Below are 25,337 nucleotides of genomic sequence, written 5' to 3' on the forward strand. Positions count from 1 at the left end.
AAAAATAAACAGAAGGGAAATGGCATCTAGAACAAGCAAGTAGGTTTTTTAATCTTCCATTTGCCTCTTGGATGATTTAGCATTCATTCCAAAGGATTCTTCATCAATATTGAAAACATTTTACATGTAAAGTATTCATGGTTCATGCAGAATGAAACAGTTCACCACTTGGAAAGAGTTTTGAGAGAGCTACAAAAGACAATACAATTTAGAAAATAACATTGTCAATGGGAACAAGTCCTCAGAAGATTGCCAAGGTCAAATGACAACTTGTGTATCTTACCCATCTCTCCCTCAGTATCCAATCCCTCTTCTATGTCCCCAATCCACAATTTCCCTGAGAGTATGCAGGTAGTGAAGTCTATAACTAGGTCATTAACATAACCTGGGAGCTGACTCCCAAGGAAGGAGCCCCTGCGGTAGAATTTCACACCTGGATGAAGGGGTTGGTTTGTGCTCAGCATTGTTTAAGAAGGTCAGTGGGTGACTCTCACCCAAAGTTAGGACCAGTGGTGACAATGTCTGCCCAACCTCTGGGCATCATTTTACTTGTACTTTTCAGACTGTCTGAACCATGCATTCTTCTCAGCAGCCATAAAATTCACAACCAAGAATGCTTTGGGGAGCAACATATGTTACCTGAGCAAACTGCTTCCAAGCACTTGACGATGTAAGTTTGCCGGTTCCGGGCCTGTGCATAGCAGCCAGAGTGTAAATTTCTGCGGTGATTTTTTGCTTGGACCTCAGAAGCGCCAGCGTAGTCTTGGTGTTCAATCCTGATGGATTTGGGTTGCAGGAACTAATGCACCATGAAGCATAAACTGAGGATTTGAAGGTGGCCTGTTGCACAGAACTGGGTTTTGTATAATTCAAAAAGCACCAACTCACAGTAGTAGTTGTCCGCAGACTGGGGAACTGCAGAATCTGCTGGAAATCTGCCACGTCCGTGAGAAGAAGAGTAGAGTTTGCCGCCTTCCCGCTGGGCCCTGAGGCCATATGTACCAGCATGCCGATCGGCATCCTGTGGCCCTTCCTGTGCTCTTCCAGCTGCCCGTCTCCCTGCGCCAAGGAGCTCTGTGGGCTCATGCTCATGTCAGACGCCGTCTCATCGATATCTAATTCATCGGAGGACTCTCTGCTTTCCGATGGCCCGCTGGACTTCTGCCCGAGCAGGGGTGCCCTGGAGCCTGGGGGAAACGGCTCCCTCAGGGGTGTGTTGCCTGAGGGGTGGTCTTGAGATGAGGAGGGGGACAGCGAGGAGAAGGAAGAGGACGCCGACTGTGAGCCGTCTTTGGGCTCGGAAGCACAGCCTTGCCGGACCAGCTGGGGTTTCTGAGGGCGGGAGAGATCCTTCTTGATGTCCGAGTTGGTGAGCTCCACAGCGCTGAGCTCCTCCACGATCTGCCCGTACATCTTTTCTTCTTTCACCCTTTTCTGCTGCTTGGTCTCCATGAAGAGCTCCAGACTGCTGGCAGGAGAGAGCATGCGCTTGCTGCCTCCCAGCGTGGCCACGCCGTCCGAGGTGGACGGTAAGCAGAGGGGGATGGAGGATTCTAAGCCCAGGGGTAAGGTCTGGGGGACTTTCCAGATGGGGTATTTTTCCAAGCTTGCATGCTGTCCCAGGACCTGGGCGATGTTAAATCCCATCCCTTGCATGGCCGCGTTGGTCACCAGGGTTCTCTGGGTCACATTCTCGTCGACTTTACAGATGACAATGGCCGGGCTGTTCTGCCCCAGGATCTGAGAGATGCTCGTGTACATGACGCTCCCATAGGATGGCACGTGGGTCTGGATCCTCACCGGGACCACGGTTCCCGGCAAGGACTGGAGCGAGCCGGCGCTGGCAGAGCCGAAATCTTCTTGGAGCATCTGCTCAGAGGGAATATCTGCTGACTTGGTGCTCTGGTCCAGTGGGAACTTGGGAAGAAGGTTCTTTGCGTGTAGCCCTGACGTTCCTGCATAGCACGGGTGGGCTGGCTCTTTCAGATGTGCGTAATCAGAGGATTTCTTTCCAGCGTGTTCTGCCACGTGCTCTAAGGGATAGGCAGGAGGCATGTCGGCCTGGAAAGGTTTGCCGTAGTGTGGGAAATGTGCCTGCCACCAGGGAGGCTGTGGAGCTGGTAAATGCACCATGCAGACAGTCGGGTACTGAAACTGAAACAAGGCGTTCTGGATGGGAGAGAAGGGAAGAGACTCTTGATGTGCAAATAAGGGCGGCTGCTCTGACAGGTGCTTGCCGGGAATGTAGGAGCCGGGCTGCATCAGCGGGTTCCGCAGCGGTTCCTGACTGTCCAGGTGCATGATCTGCGGCTGAGCCAGGTGGAGCGGGCCTGAGCTCAGCGGGGCGCAGGGTCCCACCACCTGCTTTCCGGGCTCCTCGGCCTGCAGAGGCGGGAGCACCGGGCAGGCGGCCGGGTGCCACGTGGACCTGAGGCTGGCGGTGTGCAGCTGCTCCAGCTGTTCCTGCTTGACGCTCAGGTCCGGCCCGGCCTCCCCCTGGGCGGTCTCCGGGGAGCCACTGAAGGACGCCTGCCGCACCAGGAAGCACTTCTTCCTCTCCCGCGAAGGGGACAAGGTGGAGGCAGAGCCCCCGGCCCCGGGGGCATGGGACAGATTCCCGTAATCGAACGATTTGCTTCGGATTTCCGGGACTTCGGGGGGATGCGGACAGGGCATCTGCTCGGACGAGCAGCGCCGCATCTCCTTCTGGTGGTGGTGGCCGGGCACGGACAGGGAGTAGGAGCCGGCAGGCACCGTCAGGAACTCCGAGTGCTTCCCCAGCTCCTCCTGCCGGCTGGGGGGCGCGGGCAGCTTCAGGGGGTCGTCCCTCTCGAACGACATGGAGAAGCTGGAGCTGTGCGACAGGTTGCTCTCCTGGCTGGGGCTGCGCGAGAGGCCGGTGCCGGCCGACTCGAAGCTGGACTCTCCGGACGAGTGCTCCATGTCGGCCAGGCGCAGCCGCTTCTTCTTGGGCGGCAGCTTCTCGGCGGGCAGCTGCGACAGCGTCTCGCTCCGCTGCGGCCACTGGAACTCCTCGGCGGGCTTTTCGGGCTCCTTGCTGGGCGCTTCTTTCTCCTTGTCGGGCTTGTCGGGCTCCTCGGTCACGCGGATCTCGGGCACCTGGATGTTGTGCTGGCGGACCAGCCGGGGCTGCGCGTGGTAGGGGGGCGGCTGCGGGCCTGGCTGCGACGGGGAGGGCCGCCCCCCGCCGCCGTCCGCGCTCTCGGGGCTCACGGGGGCCTCGGACACGGCGTCGCTGTCGCAGGCCTCGGACGGGGAGGACGCTTTGTCCTGGGCGCTGCCCGCCAGCTCGGCCGACTCGGACCTCTCGAAGGAGTTGGGGCGGCTCAGCGAGTTGGTGTGCTGGATCACGGAGATCACGTTCCCGGGGGGCTTCCGGCACCCCACCTCCGACACCCTGTCGGCGGCGTCGGCGACGGCCGAGGGGGACTCGTCTGAGCCCAGCGAGGGGCTGCCCGGCGGCGGCGGCGGCGGCCGAGCGGGGTCGAAGCGCTCGGGGAAGCCGCTCCGGGCCGCCTCCTGCTGCTGCTGCTGCTGCATCTTGGGGTCGTACTCGGGGCCCGCCAGGCCCAGGGGCGCCCCGCCCGAGCCGCCGCAGATCATCGGCGTGTCCTCCTCGTCGCCCACGCTCTTCTCCTTCCGGCGCTTGCGGGTCTCGCAGGTGGTGCCGAACAGGGTGGGCACGGCCGTGGGCAGCGGCACGGCGGGGTCCATGAAGTAGTCTCCGCCGTGCTTCAGCGCGCCCGGGCAGGAAAGGTCCCTGTAGGCAGGCTTGAGGGGGTCCGAGTCGTCCCACTTCTTATAGGGCTTCCGGCCGACGTCATAGTCATAGCCGAGCCTGCTGTCTGACATCAGTTTCTTCTCCTTGAGCGACGAGGCCGCCAGGGCCTTGGGCGCCCGGCCGTGGTGGTGGTGGGGGTGGGGGTGGGGATGGGGGTGGTGGGGGTGGTGCTGGTGGTGCTGGTGGTGGTGGTGGTGCTCGGCCTCCGGGTGCCCCTCCTGCACCGACGGCAGCTCGAAGGCCGCCTGGCGCCTCAGCATGCGCTGAGGGGGGATGCCCACCGTGCCGGGGTAGAACACGTCGTCCGAGCCCGTCATCCGCTCATCGAACGAGTGGCTTCCTCGCAGGGCAGGGGGCACGCTGAGATTCGTGGCGGAGGACGTGGGCATGGAGTTGCTCCTGATCAGCGGGGAGGCGTCCACCGGCGCCTCGAGCAGAGCCGGGTTGCTGCCTTGGAAGCCGGCCGGGTAGAGCTTCCCTTCGTTCCTGACGGAAGGCGCGAGCGGCTGGGAGGGTCTGGGCTCGCCGTCGAACTTGGCCGCCTTCAGCACGCCCGCGGGACCCGGCTCCGACGACGACGACGACGACAACGACGACGGGTCGCCCGGGCTCGGGAGGAGCTGGGAGACGGGGTCTTCAAACATCTGCACGTCCAACCGGGTGTTGACGTGAGGGACCAGGGCGTCCAGCCGGCCCTTCCGCCCCGCGGGCGCGCGCTCCTGACTGGCCGAGGTGACGCTGAGCGTGTTCCGCGGGCTGAGCCGGCAGTACTTGCCGAAGATGATCTCTTCGTAAGACTTGGCGTTGGTGTTGGGGGGGCTGATCTGCTGCTCGGCGCTCTCCGAGCGGGAGAAGTAGCCCGAGTCGGTGCTACCTTTGCTGTGCGGGCTGAGGAGGTTGAGCGACGGCTCGGAGTCTTGGCCCTTCTTCTCCGACAGCCGCAAGGCCAGCTTCTGCTTCACCGTGTGCGAGTCGTCGGCCTTGGTGCTGAGCGACGGCGCGGGAAGCAGGTCGGAGCCGACGTAGGAGCTCTCGTGGGGCAGCGGAAGCCCGCTCTTGGGGATGATCAGAATGGGCACCTTCATGGGGCCGCCCAGCGAGTCCTCCAGCGACCCGTGGTAGCCGGCCCGGCCGCCGATGTCCAGCGGGATGGGGGGCCCCACGGGGCTCATCTTGTCGGCGGCGTCCACAAACAAAGAGCTCTCCTCGTCCGTGTCGGTGCTCTGCTCGCCGTCCGAATGGATTTCCGCCTCGACGTCGATGAAGCCGGCCTCCAGGTCCAACTTCGAGACGGCCGACTCGGTGAAAGGGACCAAGCCCGCCTTGATGGCATGGGCGTGCGACTTCCTGTGCTTGTACAGATTGCTCTTCGTCTTGAAGGAGAAGCCGCAGGGTATGCACGGGTAGGGCCGCTCCCCGGTGTGGGACCGGATGTGTTTTTTCAGTACGCTGGGTTTGGCACACGCCCTGCTGCAGTAAGGGCAAATGTACTTGCCGGGCTTCTTGGGTTTGTGCTCTTTCTTGTGAGCATCTTCAGACTGGTCGAAACTCTTCTGGGAGTATTGGCTGTAAGCGGGATTCAGACTGGAGATCTTTTTTCGGGGGTACCCTCCGCTGTGGCCGGGGATGGGGAAGGAAAATAAGTCCTCGGAGGCAACGGATGGCAACGGGCCGGGGAAGAGCCACGGAGGGCCCTCGAGGCTGTGATGCGGCTTGCTGCTGTGCATGACCCCCTGTGGCAATGAGTGCTGAGGGAAAGAGAGCGAATGTTGGCATGAGTAAGGAGTCGGTCGGTGTGGTGCGTATTGCTTCTCGGCGACTTGCTGGGCCACTTCGCCAGGCGAGGCCAGTTTGCTAGAACCGAAGAGTTGTGCTGATGCTGTGTTTCCAATTTGCTCAGGATCTATTTGGGGCTGCCGCTGTCCTTCCTGACTGCCGAAAGTGCTCATCTTAATAACGGCTGATTGTTCCTGTCTCCATCTACCTGACGCGTTCTCAGTTTCTCCAGACCTTGAGGTAGCTTTTTGTCCGAGAGTTGTGTCCCCAGTGTCCATTTTGTTGTATACAAGGTCTTAAGTGCTAGTGGCTTGAAAGCCGTGCAGACTCATGGAGTGTCCTCGAAGCTGTGCTTTTCAGAACTTGCTTGCTTCCATGTTCCAGGGCGTCTGCAAACGTGCCGGTGCTCCTTTTCTTGGAAACTTGCCACGCCCAGCCGTAGACTGTGGGCATCCGATGGTTTTGTTTTTGACCAGGGCTATAACACAGTTCTCTCCATTGTAGAAAGGTCCAACGCAAAAGCTAAGTGCAAATCTATCAAGGTTTCTTATGGCATTTGAATATTTTCAACTAGGATGATGAAATCGGGGTGACGAATAGTCCTGGAGAAAGTTTGCCCATCAACTAGAGCAAACTTTAATTGCGAGTTTCACTAGGATAAAATGATCTGGAAGAAAAGGAAACACAAAAACTTAGTCTTATAGCATTCTTCCCCACATGGGGAGTTTCTTGTCCTTCCTCTTCTACTTTCTAATAAACTTTTATTCTCCAATCAGAAAAGATAAGAAAACACTCAATCCTACATAACAAGACTGAAATTGGGAAAAAAGTGAAGATGACTTTTACACCAACAAATTCCTTTTAGAATTATGTTAATTCCACAATTAAAGATATTAATTTCAAACGTAGCACCAAGTCATAAGCATAAATTTCTTTGATCTTGGTCTTTCAACATCCTTTAAAATACTTGTTAATTTTTGTCAGAATCATATTCAAAGGAAAACTTTTGATAGATATTATTTATAAATTCATTAATATTTTTAAAGCCTTCATAGTCATTTCTAAACAAGATTCTTCTAAGCTAAATATATTATCTATTTCTATGTGTTTATTTTGATAGCTTTATATGAAAATATATCTACTTTATAGATTCATGTAAATTATTAACCAATCCAAAATTAATATAAAATGTTACATCTAATAATGTATTAATATGAAATATACATATTTTATACTTAAATTTGGGAGGAGAAATGTTTTATTTAAATTAGAAAAAAATCTTCACATATGAAGACCATAATATACTTTGGAGAAAATAGAAAAATATCATTATAAGGGTCAGGGATATAGCTAAGTGGTCAGGGGCACATGCCTTGCAAGCACAGGAACCCAAGACAGATTCCCGGCATCAGATGCTCCCGCAATTCTCCTCCCCACTAGTCAGGGTTGCCTTAGTGACCTGAGCACCACTCTCCCGGGCAGTGCCACATCACTGGCACCCATGTACTACTGAACCATCAGGCCCAGTTCAACAAGTATCCCAGAGGGATGGTCCCTGGGCCCCTAAGCATTACTTGGGAATCCCTCCCATATATATAACCCTTCTTATTACCTGAATGGTGTAGAGTTCTCATGGACATGATTGTCTTCACGTTTCCTAGACAGGAGATAAATACAGTTAGGGAAAGTTCTTACATTAAATTACAACATTACTAAATACAAATATAAATTTAGAATTGATTGTACAGAGCACTCAATGTTAAGGGCCATTTTTTAAAAAAAGGAAATAAGGGGCCGGAGCGATAGCACAGCGGGTAGGGCGTTTGCCTTGCACGCGGCCGACCCGGGTTCGATCCCCGGCATCCCATATGGTCCCCCAAGCACTGCCAGGAGTAATTCCTGAGTGCAGAGCCAGGAGTAACCCCTGAGCATCGCTGGGTGTGACCCAAAAAGCAAAAAAAATAAAAGGAAATAAGACACTGTGCTTAAGAAGTAACGCAAGAGAAAATATTGCCAAAACATCAGTGAAATATGTTCTAAGATAATTTTTTTTTCAAGAAATCTTCAATTTTTTATTTTGTGTGTGTGTGTGTCATACCAGCTGTGCTTTGTACTCACTCCTGGCTCTGTGCTCAGGGAATCACTCCTGGTGGGCTCAGGGGAGCAAATTTAGTGTTGGGGATCCAACCCTGGGTCTGGCTGCATTGAAGACAAGCACCCTCCTGCTGTACTTCAGCATCTTAAATTTGACACAATCAACTTCTAATTCCTCAGATATTAAGAGTTTGAGAACAGGTGGGTGTGTTCTGGAACATACGGAGTCAGGCAGCCAGTGCTTAGGGAACCCCGGAGTAATCTCTGGGTAATAGTCAGGGCCTTCGGGTCAGTTATATTTCCAGCCCTTCAGTCTGTGTTGCTCAGGGAGTTATGCCTGACACAGTGCTTGTGTGTGTGTATGTGCGGGGTCACTTGCATTGATACTCCATGGTGGTTCACAGTGATACAGGGCATGGAGTCTGGGCCTCCAGCAAGTGTTATCCCACACCCTCCATTTTTTTTAATCTTTTAAAACTGAACATATAGGTTTGAATACTTGCAAGAATACTTTTTTCCTTTTGAGAAAGTTTACAAGTGTCCTTCAGATGTGTAGGAGTGGCTTTTAAAAACTTTGCTACTTAGAAATGATTCCATTTTAAGGTGAAAACTTAAGTCCCATAAGAGAATAGTCAATGTTGGACCCAGAGAACTCTGGAAACTTCAATGCTCAGGTCTGCTAATGATGATACAAGATGAGATCTTTTGTTACTAAGCAAAGTAACAATGCTTATCTATTTGTCACAGAAATTACATTGCTGAAAATGCATCCTTACAGATCTACCTGCAAAGTCCACAAAGATGGGTGCATAAAGATTGCTAAAATAAATTATGGCTCATCGTAAAACGTAGCCATTAGGAAAAAAAGGAAGTGTAACTATAAGCACTGCTATATAGCCTCATCCAGAAATGAGTAGCATTAGATATGGTGGATTGTGGGAATACTGAATCCTAGGATGTAGTTTATAAAGCTATTTCTGTAAGAGAAGCAAGCAATAAAAAGCATGTTTCAGCAAGGATTTCATGTTGCTTTTAACAGATGTTAAATCACAGAAGTGAAACCAGGGAGTGAGAGAAAGCACATGGCATGAGACTTTTAATTTTCCACCTTTGGTTTTTGTTTGTCAGGTCATGAGCACATTCTATTTTTTTAAGTAAAATCTTGGTTAATAAAAATCGATGTTATGTAAATGCACTACAGTTTCCTAACAAAAACTCTCAAGCACTGGTCTTAGTTCTATATCTAATAGCAACATACTAGAGAATACTACAATTATAGAAATTTCCTTTGCAAACAGTCATTAAGAGAAGCTGAATGGAAGAATCCAATCAAGATTGGCTGACTCTTAAGCCTCAGAGATTTCACCTTCCCAACCCCTAAGGACCCCCACCTCCCGTTCCACTACTTAAAATGTCTTCAAAACACAGTTCCATATGACTTTAGTATTTCAAGTGCCTGAATAGTTTGTGACCCTGAGAGAATGTATGAGTTTTAATTAATTGTATAGAAAAAATGGAAAATGACCCCCAAATAGCATTTCCCAGAAACCAACCACATCCATAATTTAAATAGTTTTCAAAATCTATTTATCAAAGCACTAATATGAGCATTCCTCATAAGGATATACTCGAGTCTCATGACAAACATTTGTTTTACTTTATTCCTTAAAAAGCATTCTTTTTAAGAAAAGAATTTGACAAGTGAAAATTAGGCCCATGATTATCTTCCATTCATTAGTTTACAAAGAACAGATAGATGTTCTTAAAACACAGATTTCGAGTTAAACAAGCACATAGAATTTTATGACAAACAGGTCTGGAGTAATAGATTTAATAAAGTATTGTGCTTGCATATAACAATGGGGTAAGATCTTTGTAAATCATGTAATTTTTAGGATTTTCAGTTCAAACTATTATTGTTTAAATGACAAATACATTGCTTAATTGTGAAGGACAATTTATATCATGTATAAGAGATTCACCAAGTAAAAAGTTAAAGAACGCTTTGAGCTGGAAAGTTGGCTGAAGGAGCCGAGTAGATGTTCTCCCTGCAACTTTTGGGTTTGATCCCCAACACTACATTGTTCTCTGAGCACCACTGAGAATGACGTCCAACCCTCACTAGATATCCCCCAAAACAGCAATAAAAAATTCAAATAAAGGTAACAAAATTTTGTTATTAAACATCAGACCAGAAGATGAAGGCATCTTTACATAGAATTTACATAGAATTAAAAAGAGGTCACTTCCTGGCTGAAGCAAAAATAGTGTAAGATATTCATCTAATTATTGTTGGGCTTACAGAGAGCTAGTAAAAATTGAAAAAAGGACATCCATATTATAAGAGTCCTAACAACAAGTCTTACAATGGAGATGTTACTGGTGCCCACTTGAGCAAATTGATGAGCAATGGGATGACAGTGATACAGAGATACTATTGGGTTATCCCATATCCCAGTGGCATTTATTGTCCAGAAAATAATTAAAATCAAATACATTAGGCCAATGAGATAACTCAACGGGCTGGAGCATATGGTGTGTATGTGGGAGCCCTGAGTTTAATCTCTGGCATCACATGGTTCCATGAGCATCATGCCTTGAGTAGATCTTTAACATCACGGGATATGGCCCCAAACTAAAACTAAACCAAACCAAAAAAAAAAAAAAAAACACGATAAATTCCAACACACTGACTTAATCAGGAAAATAGTTTCAGTCAGGAAATCACTTCCTTTTCAATTTCTCTGACAAGCCTATATAAGCTGTCCTGCCATTTTATCCCGGCACAGGGTACTCTCTCCCTTGTTCTGTACTTTTGTTCAGAAGAACTTCTGACTGTATGTCTTAGATGAGATCTAAGCAGTCTCAGGGATCCCTCTGGCTTATAGTTCTCTAACAGCGATGTCTAATTTTTCACTTTAGTGAAAAGGAACTGGAAATTATTCCTATTCTACATGAAATCTTTAGATTTGAAACTTACTAGGGGATATAATATTCTTCCTAACACCATCTTTAAGGAGTTTTTGACTAAGGGTTCTAAAGGCAGTAACTTTCCTTCTCAAGAGTTTCTGTGGGCATATGGATAAAGGCAAATGAAAGATACAATAAGTAAAGGATCTTTGGGGAGGGTTTGCTAATAATATTAAAATGTGAATGCCCTTCATTCATCTGTTGTCTAATGTTATTTTACTTTGGGAACTGAAATAATTAAAAAATGTAAATTGTTTGCAATATATGCTGGGCCTGGTGTATCTGACTCTCAAAGCAAAGAGGATTTAGCAGGACTTTGGAGTGCTCAAAAGTTTTTTTGCTGCTCTCTTCAATTTATACTTAGGAAGAGAAGTTCCCATGAAAAATCACAAAGTTTTCAAAGTGTTAAGGTCTGACAAAGACTGTTCATCTTTTGTTGACAAACCTCTATCAACAATGGCATACATCTCAGAGCTTGATCTTGTGCTTTGTTACTTTTACATGTTTCTATAAAACTTTCTATGTACAGAGTTTTCCTACATATTTACTTTGGGTCTCACAGAATATATAATACCAATGTATTTTCCCATATGTATGGCTATATATATAAACCTACATATATACACATATATACTATTACATATGCCTATATATAAACATTATAAACATATATATATATACACACACACTGTTAAATGAACAATTGCATATGTATGTGCTCTTATTTTGATTTTCTCAATACCTATCTCCTTGGAGTTACCAAGATCTATAGCAGTGTGGCTGGTTATAGCTACATAATTTCTCTTATGTCATGTAGGATCATTTCATTTTTCATACCCTCTCATCATATGTAAAAATAAAATCTTCCATATTCTCAATTCTCCTATGGAAAGCCAGAAATCATTTCATTCTCTGAGATTTCTTTTTATGGTAACCAAACCCCGGCAAAGTCGTTTTAGGCAGCCATTGCCAACAAAGGAGAGGTATTTCAAACACAGCTTCACATTCACATCTAAAATTTTCCCTTATGCCTTTGAGTGCTACAAAAGGAGAGTGGTATTTTGCCAAAGGATATGACTTTTTAGGGTTTCCTCTGGAGGGTGCTCCAGTCCATAGGAATCTTTCAATTAGTGAAGACAGGCATTGTCTTATAGGCTCTGCACGTTTTTCAAAGAGTACTGTTGAGAAAGATATCACCCTCTACAAGGCCATGTCAAGGCTAATAAAACATTTAAAAAAAAACTGAGCAAAAGAAAAGAAAATGATATTCCAAGAAAGGCTTGCCACTTAAAACAAACAAACAAAAAAAACCCAACAAACCAAAAACGTGTTCACTCTTTTGGCTTCTTTACAAAGCTCCACTCAAATAAGTTTGGCACTCAGTGAAATAATTTCCCCAGACAGGCCCTGAAAGGCAAGGCCCCAAAACAGCCTCCCCTATAGACCTCCACAGAGGTCTCTTCAGGATAACAGCTGGGCAGAACTGGAAGGAAGCAGGCCCGCTCTGCTGATGAATAAAGGCCTACAGTATCCAGGGTTGTCAATCTGGGCTCTTTTGCTTGGAAAAACATGATCTTAAGGGAACAAAACTTTGCCTCAGGAAATTAATTATTACTTGAGTGGTGGTAAGAGTCAAGTGAGCATTAAATAATAACATCCTAAACAATAGTGGTATAAAAATGACTGGCAACAAACACTACTTCTCTACTGTCAATATCTTACTAAGAAAACATTTTTTTTTTTTGAATTGGCCATTTGGTCTTTGTTTTTTCATTTTTTTTTAAACATCGCAGTATTATACGTGTGAATCAAAGATCTATCCTAGGATAATAATAATTCCTGAGCAAAATTTGAGATCAGTACATCTGCATTTAAATGTCACAGATCAAGTATACATTTTTTTAAAAAAAACAAACCAGATAGCATGGTAGAGTAGTGCAGCTTTAGCAGAGACAGTCAGATGTTACAAGCTAGGAGGAGGTAGAAAAGGATCTGCTGACAAAACAGCCAGTGGCAGAGTCCAGCTGAACACGGACTTTTTTCCACAGGATGATTTAAAAAAGACACCTTTCTGTGAGCCAAAATCATTATAAGTGCTTCCTTTATTGGTAAATGTTCCCATAACAACTTGATTTCTCTCTCAAAGGAGAGAGTCTCCCATTCAAGGTAGATGCTGCATGTTCTAGAAAACCCTGCCAAACAATTTAGAGAACTTCTGGAGAAAATTAAAACGATTGGGATGATCATGCTAATTTGACGTACATGAAAATCTAATCTCATTTGAAATTCAAAACAAAATGGAAAACTTGACTTTTTTTTCTGTGTGGGTTACTTTAAGGGCTCGACTGTAGATATTTACATAGTTTCACATTTACTTAAGATATTTATGATTTGCTTTGACTAAAGCCTGCTTCTTTCAATATTTTCACACTGCTTTTTATGACAATATTGTCATACTGCTTTTCATGACAGTGGTGGCCAAGGTTTTCTGGTGGAATGTTTTCTCATTGTATTGCCAAAGTTATCCAGATTTATTAAGTAGAACTTAAAGGAAAATCAACTTTGCCAAAATGAAAATCTTTTAATGAGGTTGTCTCTGGTTAAGAAGTTACAATTAGGGGGCTGGAGCGATAGCACAGCGGGTAGGGCGTTTGCCTTGCACGCGGTCGACCCGGGTTCGATTCCCAGCATCCCATATGGTCCCCTGAGCACCGGCAGGAGTGATTCCTGAGTGCATGAGCCAGGAGTAACCCCTGTGCATCTCCAGGTGTGACCCAAAAACCAAAAAAAAAAAAAAAGAAGTTACAATTAAAATTGGTCTACTATGAAAGGCAAAAAAAAAAAAACCAAACCTTGAGTATATATTTCTAAATCACATATACACTGTACGTGTTCCTTACCCCGCCAGCCCCTGACTTCCCCCCGACTAGACAGTTTTCATTTAGGTATAGTAGGCCTAAGACAAAATTTTAAACTAAATGCAAAAACAATTGCATAAAATAATGATTTTTGGTTATTAACCTGTTATCCTCATATCAAAAAACTGCATCACAATGGTTTTTGCTTTCCACGAGGCCAACTTTCTCCACAGGAACTCGTACATACATAACTTCTGGGGATCTAAAAGATGAAGAAGAGGGGGATTAAGATAGTGACATAAGCAGTCAATTTATAAGCATGCACATGAGTTCTTCACTCACAAAAATCCTTCCTTGAGGATAACTGGAACTAGATATATCAAGACTTCCCTTTCCAACCCACCAAATTTCCTATTTTTGACATCGTTTAAATCTTTCGCACAAGTACTGGTATAAAAGTTTTGCCTGTACAGCAAAAGTGAAGGCAATTAGGAAAATGATGCTAGAGTTAAACTTAACCTACTGGAATGAGAAATCAGGCCACTGCAATCCAGGATACAGTTCTGTATAACGCTAAGATTCCCCAAAATACCCTTTCACACATGGGCCGTTCCACAGGATGAAATCTCAGATAACCTCATAGCAAATTCTTTTCTATAGTTTATTTCAGCATAGTTATGTTCTGTGCTAAAATTAATTTCTAACATAGAAAGCCAAAACTAAGCCAAGTAAAATCCTGAGACATAGCAAACTCTGGGAAGTAATGAAGAAAGGAATTTTCTCATACTTAAAATTAATGCTCCAATCTTATCTAAAGAAATGCATTCAGGTCAAACTTCCTCAATCAGTCAACCATCTTCAGATGGTTTCTCTTCTGCTATAAAAGGTCCATGACACTCCCCACAGACAAGTCTCATATTTTTGTTAATTAAAAATTAAACAGTGTTCTTGCTTTTCAACAATGTATTGTCTCATATGAAGAAGCAAAGTACCAAGACATGACAGGTAAAATGTGCCTTTGAAGTGCCATGACATGAGACTGTTCCAAGTGCTTAAAGGAAGCAACTCATGTCCTCCCCCTTCTGCACATCACCGCAACAGCACGTCGGGACACCCTGTGCACTTTGAGACATGAATCATTATAAGCAAGTAGGCCCACTCGGTTCCTCAAAAGACACAAAAGGTGCAAAAATAGCTTCTGCAATTGAAGCAAGAACTACGTCAACAGCCAGATGAATGTGGGTGGTCAGATAAGACTCTGTTGCTACAAAGGGCAAATTATTAAGCAAATGGTAGATTTATTTTCCTTTCTAAACTTTGTTCCTCCTGCCTCAAATCAACCATTTATTTCCTAGTGCTAAAATGACAACTGACAACTTCTACTATTCTCAATATTGAAAACTTTATCAGAGACAGAGTCTGATTGGTTAAAAATCAAAGGTTTATTGGGAGTATCTTTTTTGTAAGAGAACTTTTTAAAATTTATTTTAAAATGTTCATTACAGTACTGTTAATGATAGGGTTTGATGCATATTATGCTCCCACATCACATCCTACACCAGAGAGTGTCCACTTTTTTGAACTGTTCTATTAGGGTCCCCCAAATGCCTGCCCTTCATTCAATCCCCCCACCATCTCCCTGTCCCGGTAAGTTCTGTAAAAGTAGTTTGAAGATTTTGTTGCTTTGGATCATTTGTTATTACCTTCTTTACAACTACGTATGATAATTATTTCTTTTTAACAAATGAAACTAATTTAAAAATAAAACTCATGGTATGACTTGAATCACTTGTCATTCCATTGATCTTCGATTTGCTCAAGCGGGCACCAGTACCATCTCCATTTGTCCCTGTCACCTGTTTGTGTAGTCCAATGGTATCTGCTCGCTCCAGGAACAGGAAGAGCCTCAAATCATTCATTCAGGGTTTTGACGAAGAAGTCTGACCTTGTAGGTGGGTGGCCAGGCGTTCTTTTGACGTTCCTTGGAATCTAGTCAGTAAGGGCTCTAGTCCAGTGGTGGTCTCCAAATAGAATTATGTGTCCGACCATCTGATTTTCAATGCCTTGGCAAACGAGACAGTGTCCCTGATTCTCAATCGTCGACAGAGGTCGAAACTCCGGATTCCTTCTCTCACTTGAGTGAAATTTGATATTCCAAGCATAGCTCTTTCAATTCCTCTTTGGGATACCTGAATAGCGTTCTCCTTCTCGTCCTGTTTGCGTAGGTCCGAGGTATCTCAGGCATATTTTAGTGCAGGAAGAACAGTGGAGTCGAAAGATGTGCCTGGAGCCAAAGCTGCTTCATCCTCTTAACCACTTCCTCAACGCTCTTGAAGGCATTCCATGCTGTTCTCTTCTTCCTGCACAGTTCTGGCGCCAAGTCATTCCTCATGTTTAGTTCTCGAACCAGATACACATAGCTGCTGCATTCAGAGTTGTTCCTTCCATTGAGAGCAAATGGAACCTTAGGGACTAGTTCGTTTTTCATGAACATTGTCTTGGTGAGATTCAGCTGTAGTCTGACCTTTCCACACTTGCGGTTGAAGTCGGCCAGCATTTGTGCTGCTTGGCTAATGCTTGCTGTTATTTGAATTATGTCATCATCGAAGCGGAGGTGGTGTAGTTGCCAACCATCTACCTTCACTCCCATTCCTTCCCATTCCAGTCATCGCACGATGTTCTCGAGGGTGGCACTGAAGAGTTTCGGTGAAATGGTATCACCCTACCAAACCCCTCTCTTTACACCAATGATCACTTCTTGTAGAATAGTGAGATCCTGGTTGTGAATCCATAATATAGTTTGCAGAGAATCCTAATGTATTGAGTTTGAGCGCCCTTTTTGGCTAGACTTCTATGACTTCTTCAGTCTCAACAGAATCAAAGGCCTTCTTTAAATTGATGAACGTTCAACAGAGCAGCATCTTGAACTCTCTCGAAACTTCAATGATCTCGGTCACCATGTGGATATGGCTGATCGTGCTGATTCCGTTTCAGAATCCGGCTTGCTCGCATGCTTGTCCTTCATCTAGTGTTCTGCCTATTTTATTCAGGATGACTCGAGGGAACAATGTGTAGAAAACGGACAATAGGCAGATTGGGTGATAGTTGCCAATGTCATGGATGTCTCCTTGTACAACAGAGCGGTCCTGCTGGTTTTCCATTGGTATGGAAACTTGCATTTGGACAGGTAGTGTATGAAGAGCCAAGCCAGAGATTTGATGAGTACTGGCAGGAGATTTGTCAGGTGTTCGGGTCTGACTTTGTCTGGACCGGGTGCTTTATGTGTCTTTACTGATGAAATGGCGTGTCGGATTTCGAAAGGAAGGACATTGGGAATGACATATCCATCTTGCGGAATTTGGTAAGTGGGCAGGTGGATCTGGCAATTGAAGAAATCCGAGTAGAAGTTTTGAATAATCCTCTCCATTGCCCTTCTGGAAGATGTGATAGATCCATGAAGACGTCGGAAGAGAGTCATTTTGGTCTTGTAGTTGGCGAAGGACAAACGAGCATTGCGAATACTTTTCCCAGCTTCTGCTGCATCAGCCAACACTGCTGCTATTCTCTCTTTGAGGTCTTCCTTGATCGCTTCTTTGCACAACTTTGCGAGCTTTAATGTTAGCTTGTGACTGTCGGAGGCTTGTGCCAAACCATGTTGGCGAATGAGCTCGAGTTTCTGAAGAAAGGCATTTGTTTGTGGCTTTCCCACTCTGGGCATTCCTCGCACAGTCATGGAGGTGCTGAACCATCCAATCGTATTCCTCGTCAATGTCATCAGCAAGGGCATCTTCCCACATTGCCGCAATAGTGCCAAAGAGCTCCCAGTTGGTGGTCATTCTGGGAGTTCTCTTATTAAACTTTGCAGTCCTTTCTACCCAGTCTGTGAAGCAGAATTTTGCATAAAGGAGACGGTGGTCCAATCCCATTTGGAATTTTGGAACAACAGCAACATCAGTCAGGCAAAACCGTCAATTGAATATGATGTGGTCAATTTTGTTGTGGAACAGTCTACTGGGAGACTCCCATGTCCAACGTTTAGATTCTTCCTTCTGGAACTGTGAGTTACCATGGATAGTCTTGGTCGACATGATGAACTCAGACAGTGTCTCACCCTGTTCATTCCATTCTAGGTCATGGGTCCTGATGTGGAGTTCTGCAGGCAACCTTCTCAGTCCTATCTTGGCATTAAAATCACCAACAATGATCTTGTAGAAGGTGTGGTTTTCTTTATAGAACTTTTCCAGCTCCATGTAGAACTTCTCAATTTCTTCTTCATCATAGTTGGATGTTGGTGCATAGATGACAAAGGTAGAAACTGCCGGGCAATGAGCCACATCTATTCAAGTGTAATCGTCTGATTCGGGTTGTTATGCATTCGAATGAATCAATGCTTATGGTGAAGTTCATGTTGACAAGGACACCGACACCACTGATGCCTCTACTGTAGCATGTTTCGAGGAACAGTTCTCCAGTGTTGCAAATGGTGTGATGTGATGCCTTCTTGTCTCGATCAGACCAATGATGTCATACTTGATCTTCTGAGATGCCGGCATACATGTGTTGAAAGTACAGACAGTTATTTTAGTCCTTCTTTGTTTTGGCAGTCCAGTTAGTCCCTGATATTTTATCAGCTTTTCCTTGCTCATCCTTATTAATGCTGCCTTATTGGGGGCTCTTTCAGTGTCAGGGGAATGAGGCCCATTGTTGTTACTGTTTTTGGCATATGGAATAAACCAAGGGTAGCTTGCCAGGCTCTGCTGTGCAGGAGGGATACTCTGGTGGTAGCTTGCCTCGCTCTCCGAGAGGAATGGAAGTGCTCCAATCACCCTTATAGGTGTTCCCATGGTTCACACCATATTTGAACCCCATCAAATATGGTGCGGTAATTATGGAAAATGGGTATTAATTGTATTATGATGTGTCTGGAAAGCGTCCTGAGGCATGGTGGAGGCTGGGTGGATGAGGTTGTGGAGGTGGGCCAATGAGGTATTTATCAGGTGCCAGATTGGGGGAAGCAGGCAGAGGATCTCTGTTTCCGGATCCCACTGAGCCTGGAGTCCAAGGTCACAAAGTTCTGCTTTACCTGGTTCTGTGGGGCTTCACTCATGCGTGAGGCTTGGCCCGAGTGTCCAGAAAGCAGCCTGGAGTGTGGCGGTGGCTGGATAGTGGAGGTAGTGGAGGTCTGCCGATGAGGTATTTATCTATTTATCTGGTGCGGGTAGGGGGGGTCATCTGTGTGTGATCCCTGGGATGCCAGAGATTGGGGGAAGGAGGCAGAGGATCTCTGTTTCAGGGTAAACTAATGGTAAATTACTTAAAAAAAAAACAAAACTGTTTCTGACACTATAAGCTAAAGTATGACATTCCTTTTTTTTGTTTGTTTCCTTTGAGCCACACCCAGCAATGCTCTGGGTTACTCCCTAGGAATTACTCCTGGCAGTGCTCAAAGGACCATATGGGATGCCGGGAATTGAACCCAGGTTGCCCCCTGCATGACAAACACCCTACCCACAAGACTATTGTCCCAGCCTCTGAATTATGATATTTTTTATGAGAAGGAAAAAAATAAATCATGAAACTATATTGTACTCCAAGTCAAATCCACCAACAACATAAATGGGTCAAGATTCTTTGGATATAGCTACTTCTAGGTATCAATAACTTGCTGTATTCAGTAACTACCTGTGATTGACAAACCAGAGTCACACTAAACTAAAAGGGAAAAAAGAAAGAGAGAGCAATTATCAAAAAACAATGAGAACTACTTTTTCAAGCTGAGCTGGAATTAAAGACAAGGACCCAATGATTCTCAAACTCGAAATCAGTACTACTAATGACAGCCTCAATAGCAGAGTCCAGGAGCCTTAGACAAAGGGTGACTGGAGCTATGTTCCCAGCTCTAATCTCGCTTTTCTAGTCTTATTTATGAACCATCTATGGCTACTGTAAATGAAGGAAACATTTGTGCCATGACATCATGCACATATATTTGAAATTTTAGAAGATAAAGATGCCTCCCTCTTCTATGAGTATTCAAAAATTGTTTCAGTTGCATCACTTATAATTCATGATTTTATTTAATGTTAACTTTTCCCTTAAAGAACAAGAAAACAATGATAATGGGGTTATATTTAGTTTACTTCATAGAAACCACCTAGAAATCAGTAAAATTTTAAGCAAAGATTTGATCAATATTAACACACAAAAAAGGATACCAATGTCATTTTTTTGCACAACTACTTTTGTTGCAAGTTGAAATGAGTAGGTAATTTTGCTAGAGCAATAAATACAGAGATAACCATCTCAGAAAATTAGTTTTGTGTTAAGTTAGTTTTTGTATTTTTGTTTCATTAAAATAAAAATCTTTCTCCAAACAGCTCGAAAATGTATGATACAGACACTGCATGCAAGGTTCCTCAAGAAGTCAACAGATCCCATAGTTTACTACTGAAAATAATGGAATATAAGAAAGAGAATAGATTTCTCTCTTTACTTTATATTTTTGTTGTTGGATTCAAAAGAAATGCTATGCAATGAAAGTTTAATATTCAATAGAAATAACAAGTTTTAAAAAAATAGTGCTAACAGAACTTGTTACATATCTCCAGGCCATTTTAAATTAATTTCTAAAGATGAGGTGAAAATTATCTTCCACCTTACTAGCAAAGTATGGAGTGCTTTTTCTGTCTGCTTACATGTTTGTGGGAGAGAATTTTAAACGTATTTTCTATTATCTTGTTAACAGCCAAAACTTGAAAAGTTGAGTTTAACTGTTCCTATCTCAATCGTTTCTTATTTTTTTCTACTCAGAAAAAAATTCTTGGTGTTACATAGTTATTCCTGGGTGCTTATGGGTTAGTATCATGGAATTGAGCAAGGGTCATGTTGAAATATGATAAATGGATAGATCAATAGATTTTTTTAAAAAAATGTTGGTTAATTTCTTAATTCAATTCTGTTTTTTCAAAATAGTTAAGTAAGTCACAGTTTAGTGGCTAATATACTTCTTTGATGAATATTATAAGAGGTTAATGATTCACTGATAAACTTCTCTTGCATAAAGAAATACTACCTCACATTACTCTTTTTCTGAGTTTAAATACTTTTTTTCTGAGTTTAAATAAATATTATATAATTTTAGAAGAAAAGCTGAAAAAGTTAGACCAGTTGTACATGAGAGTAGTCACAGCCATAAAGATTATAATCATGAGTGCTGTGAAAACACAACAAATAATATCTAGTAAATTAATGGTACTTCTATTCCATGGTTAAAGGAAATACTTATTTTACAGTAGGGAGTAGAAAATATTCAAATGTAGTAAGTAGTGATGTGGTAAGAGGACCGAATGAGAAAACATGTTCCAAGATACGCTTCATCAATTACATAATTTTTTTTTGTAGAGAGATATCTTCTCTGCACATTTTCAAGGAGAGAAAAAAAAAAGGATTCATCTAGCCCAAATATTCCACTTTGGGGTCTCTAGAGATGTAACATAAGTAGAGCTTGGTAGGTGGCAAAGAAGTCAGAGCCAAGAGACTTGAGGACGTACAGACACACATATACAAACTGATCAGCGTGATGGCCATAAGAGTTTAGATCCAAGCAAGAGCATAGACTATATAGAAAATAAAGTACTGTATGAATCAAAACTAGGCCTCCCCCAATGAAACAAAAAACAGGCACATGTAAATTAATGATTACAGCCTAGGCCTCTTTAATTAGGGTTCCTGATTGTTTAATGACATTTTAACACATGTATTGGATGCCAACTGTGTGCCAAGAAATGGGATACATTTATAAACAGGAAGGAAGGAAGAAAGGAAGAAAGGAGAAAAAATATGTATTGAAGAGCTCAGAAGTGAGGAAGGAGACATTTACAAACAAATTCAATAAAATGTCTTAGGTGCATTGAAATAAACATAAACATAGGGTAGAGACCAAACAGGAGGAATTAGTCTTACCATGGGAATTAGGAAAGGCTTAGCAGGACGATGCCCTTAAACAAAAGTCCTTAAACAAAACCAAAAAGCTATGTACGCTGATATACAAAGGCATACCATTCTAAATGGCAGGTTTAGAAATGAACACATCTGTCAGATGAAATGAAAAACCTAAGACCATCATCCTAGTTTTTAATAGTTTCTATACTATTTTGTGAGTGCTGAAACATTGGATTCATAAGGATGCCTGGAGAATACGATGTTTTAATTGATACAACCTTACTGTTAGGTAAAGACAGAGAGAAAATAATTTTGTTTTAACATCTGCTAGTGATTATTTTTCCAAAGTACATCAGCCTTCTCCTTGAGTTAATTAGTCTCCTGAACATCATTTAATCCTCCTTTGATGATTCAGGATTGTATAGTGCCCTCCAGTCCTTAATCTCCATCTGGGCTGTGATGGTCTAGTATTGGCAATGCAAACTTCACATGTGTTCTTAAAAACATGTCACGTTTTCCAAGATCAGATTTACAGCAGAAGCTTGTTTTCTTGGCCATGTATTTGACATCAAATAAGTTAACTCTGCCTAACCTGTTTTAGGATCAAAAATGTAACCATTCACTCCCATGGTTATTAGTTTTTGTACTTATTCCTATAGTGTTTAGTACTGTGGAAGCTTGTTTTTAAATATTATACCTATTAGCAAACAGATAAAAGACATGAAACACAGTGAAGTCAAGAGTACTTCTTTAAAGAAAGAGACAGACATAGAAAGATTGCACTCATCTGTGGAATACAGAATAACAGAGTAGGAGACTAACACCCAAGAATAGTAGAAATAAGTACCAGGAGGTTGACTCCATGGCTTGGAAGCTGGCCTCACATTCTGGGGAAAAGGCAGCTCAGATAGAGAAGGGAACACCAAGCAAAATGTCATTGGAGGCCACGCTGGGGAAGGGTGAAGCATGCTGAATGTAGACTAGAGACTGAACACAATGGCCACTCAACACCTTTATTGCAAACCACAACACCTAATTAGAGAGAGAGAACAAAAGGGAATACCCTGCCACAGTGGGGGGGATGGGATTGGGGGGTGGGAGGGATGTCGGGTTTTTTTGTGGTGGAGAATGGGCACTGGTGAAGGGATGGGTTCTTGAACTTTGTATGAGGGAAACATGAGCACGAAAATGTCTAAATCTGTAACTGTACCCTCATTGTGACTCACTAATAAATAAATTTAAAAAAAAAAGAGTATTTCTTTAGTACCCATAGGTGACTACCATGCATCTGGGTTATACATTGTTTTCTTTCAACTTCTAAACAAATTGTCAGTGTCACTGTCATCCCATTGTTCATCGATTTGCTAGAGTGGGCACCAGTAACATTTCCATTGTGAGACTTGTTACTGTTTTTGGCATATTGAATACACCACGGGTAGCTTGCCAGGCTCTGCCTCTCGGGCAAGATACTCTGTAGCTTGCCGGGCTCTCTGCGAGGGGCGGATGAATCGAACCCAGGTCGGCCTTGTGCAAGGCAAACACCCTACCCGCTGCGCTATTGCCCAAGCCCTCTAAACAAATTATCTCCCACAGTTCACACTATGTCGTCTTAATAAAAGTTTATTTGGCCCTACTCTAGAAACTGACTGAAAGAGTAAAGGAATAGAAAATGAAGAATAAATTATATTGAACATAGAATGATTCAAGATATTTGTTATCCATGCTGTAAAACTAATAATCAAAGAAACAGATAGAAACACGGACCAAAAGCCAATGCACTCCAGAACTCTATTTTTATGGAAAATAAAAACAGCCTTAATGAAAATTTAAGTTTCTCCAGAATGAGTAAGAGGTAGCAAAGTACAGTGTGCCTACTTCTTTGGCAACGCACTGTACAAAAGAACTTTGTTTTAGCATCCAAAGCAACAATAATAATATCCTATAGCATTTAAGCTACATTCCATTAGCAAACTTCTTGTGCTTCTATAATAAAACACTTTACTTTTTTATGTCTTGTTGTAATGTAAAAAAAATTTAATGTAAATACTCTGATTAGAGGTATGAGGTTTGTGAGGCCATTTTTCCCATACCTAGGACAGTTCTTTCACAGTTATTGAAGGTAAGTCCATTGGTTGATAAAATCAAAACTGTAAAATGCCTGTGAAGACTGAATATCTCTTTTTACAGAGACCTGACTTCTACCCATGAGAGATGCTGCCTGATCCTGGCAAAAAGAGTAAGGATAATTATATATTGTTTAATTGCAAATATTTTGGGGGATCAGAGATAGACCTAGGCCTTGCATTAAGTCAACTTCAGTATGATTCCTCTCACCCCCTAATTACCACATGATCTCTGATCACTTGGTATAGCCCTGAAGGTGGTTCCCCTACCCCTACCCCCATCTCAGGAACCACCAGCTTGGCCTAGGGCAATCTTGGGCACTGAATTGGAGGGTCCCCCTGCTTCCCAAATATTTTTTTAATCACTTGTGACATCTTCCCATTTTTATTTTTATTCTCTTTCCTTACAATTACATTTATTATATTCTTTAAAAGAATTAATTCTCCTTTGGCTAAACTAGCTTAAATATTTACTCTTTACATACTTAAGGAGGACTAATCGACTACTGTGCTGTAATGAAAAACTAGGTGACTATGAAGTCAGAGCTCCTGTGTATTGCTTTTTATAGCAACTAAGTTTACTAAGAGGCTGCCACAGGTATACACTGTTCAAGTCATGTTTCTTTCCCACTTTTCCTATTACTCCTGGATGTGCTAAAGACTTGCATAAAGCAAGACCACTGTTTATAAGTATATAAACAAAGAGAATGAAGCCATCAACTTTCAAGTTATGCAGTATATACCTAAGTATGCAAAGAATGGGCTAACCTCGCATATGCATTAGTTAGGAAAGACCTTGCACAGTGGAAATTCTCCCAAAGGCAATAAAAGCACAGCTGATAACTTGAGCGCATTCTGTATTTCCTGCTACAACTGATTCTCTGATGCAATGGGGGAGGGAGGAGAGGAGGGGCACTATCTTCAGTCTCCCTATAATAGATCCACACACAATAAAGATCCCTCGAAAAGAAACCAAGGTCAGTTATTTATCACCTAACCAGATGGGCCTGACCCACCACTGACAACTGAGCTACTGAAAGAAGCAATTCTATTTTCTCACTTGAAAGTCTTCACAGAGAATGGGAAAACGGACCCCTGTACCAGGGCAGAGGTATATCAATCACAGCAGTAAATCAAAGAGGAAACCTTGATTCAACACTGTTCCAGAATCAGTGAGGCATACAGGGTAAATAAATGACAATGGATTATTTCTCGAAACCTTAGTAATGGACACAGCACACAAGCAAATAACCTGAACATCAGTCATTGTCAGGGTTCAAGAAAGCACATGAACCAAAGGGCCTGAACGACCAAGTGATACTCATCAGAAGTGAAGTGTATTTCATCCAAATTAAGACACCAGAAAAAGACTTAAGTAAGCAAAGTCACTATGCTACCTGGCTATTCAGGTATTCCTCTAGCAATCTTTTATACATGCATGATGTTCATATCTTCAGTTTTATTTGGCCTATGCAGTTTAAACCTAGAAATGTACTCAATTTGAGCGGTACTTATAAGATCCTATTGGTAAATTTTTGTGAGTTGTCTAATTTCATTCTACTATTTCCACCAAATATTTTCTCCCAACGTATTTATACAAAATGCAGTGAATTAAATGTCCAATTTCAGGCCAGTGAGACTATACAGTGATAAGATGCTAGCTTTGCATGCTGTTGACTCTGGTTTGAATTCTTGGCTTTGCATATTCTCTTGAGAACAAGTAGGAAAAATTCCTGAGCATAGAATTCAGAGTAATCCCTGAGCATTGCTAGG

At 43.6% G+C, this 25,337-nt stretch overlaps 1 protein-coding gene across 4 annotated transcripts in view; it reads right to left on the bottom strand.

Moving 5' to 3' along the window:
- The window catches only part of HIVEP2 (HIVEP zinc finger 2), a 201,946-nt gene that overhangs the window by 19,224 nt on the left and 157,385 nt on the right, over positions 1 to 25,337 (bottom strand). For all 4 annotated transcript variants that reach the window (XM_055136533.1, XM_055136534.1, XM_055136535.1 and 1 more), the window contains exons 4-6: positions 13,664 to 13,762; positions 7,191 to 7,235; positions 640 to 6,245 (exon numbers count right to left, since the gene is read on the bottom strand). In XM_055136533.1, the coding sequence (XP_054992508.1) occupies positions 640 to 5,856 (5,217 nt within the window). In that variant the 5' untranslated portion in view covers positions 5,857 to 6,245; positions 7,191 to 7,235; positions 13,664 to 13,762. The remainder of the gene's footprint in view (positions 1 to 639; positions 6,246 to 7,190; positions 7,236 to 13,663; positions 13,763 to 25,337) is intronic.

Source organism: Sorex araneus, chromosome 4 (genome assembly GCF_027595985.1).
Source record: "Sorex araneus isolate mSorAra2 chromosome 4, mSorAra2.pri, whole genome shotgun sequence".
NCBI classification, from domain to species: domain Eukaryota; kingdom Metazoa; phylum Chordata; class Mammalia; order Eulipotyphla; family Soricidae; genus Sorex; species Sorex araneus.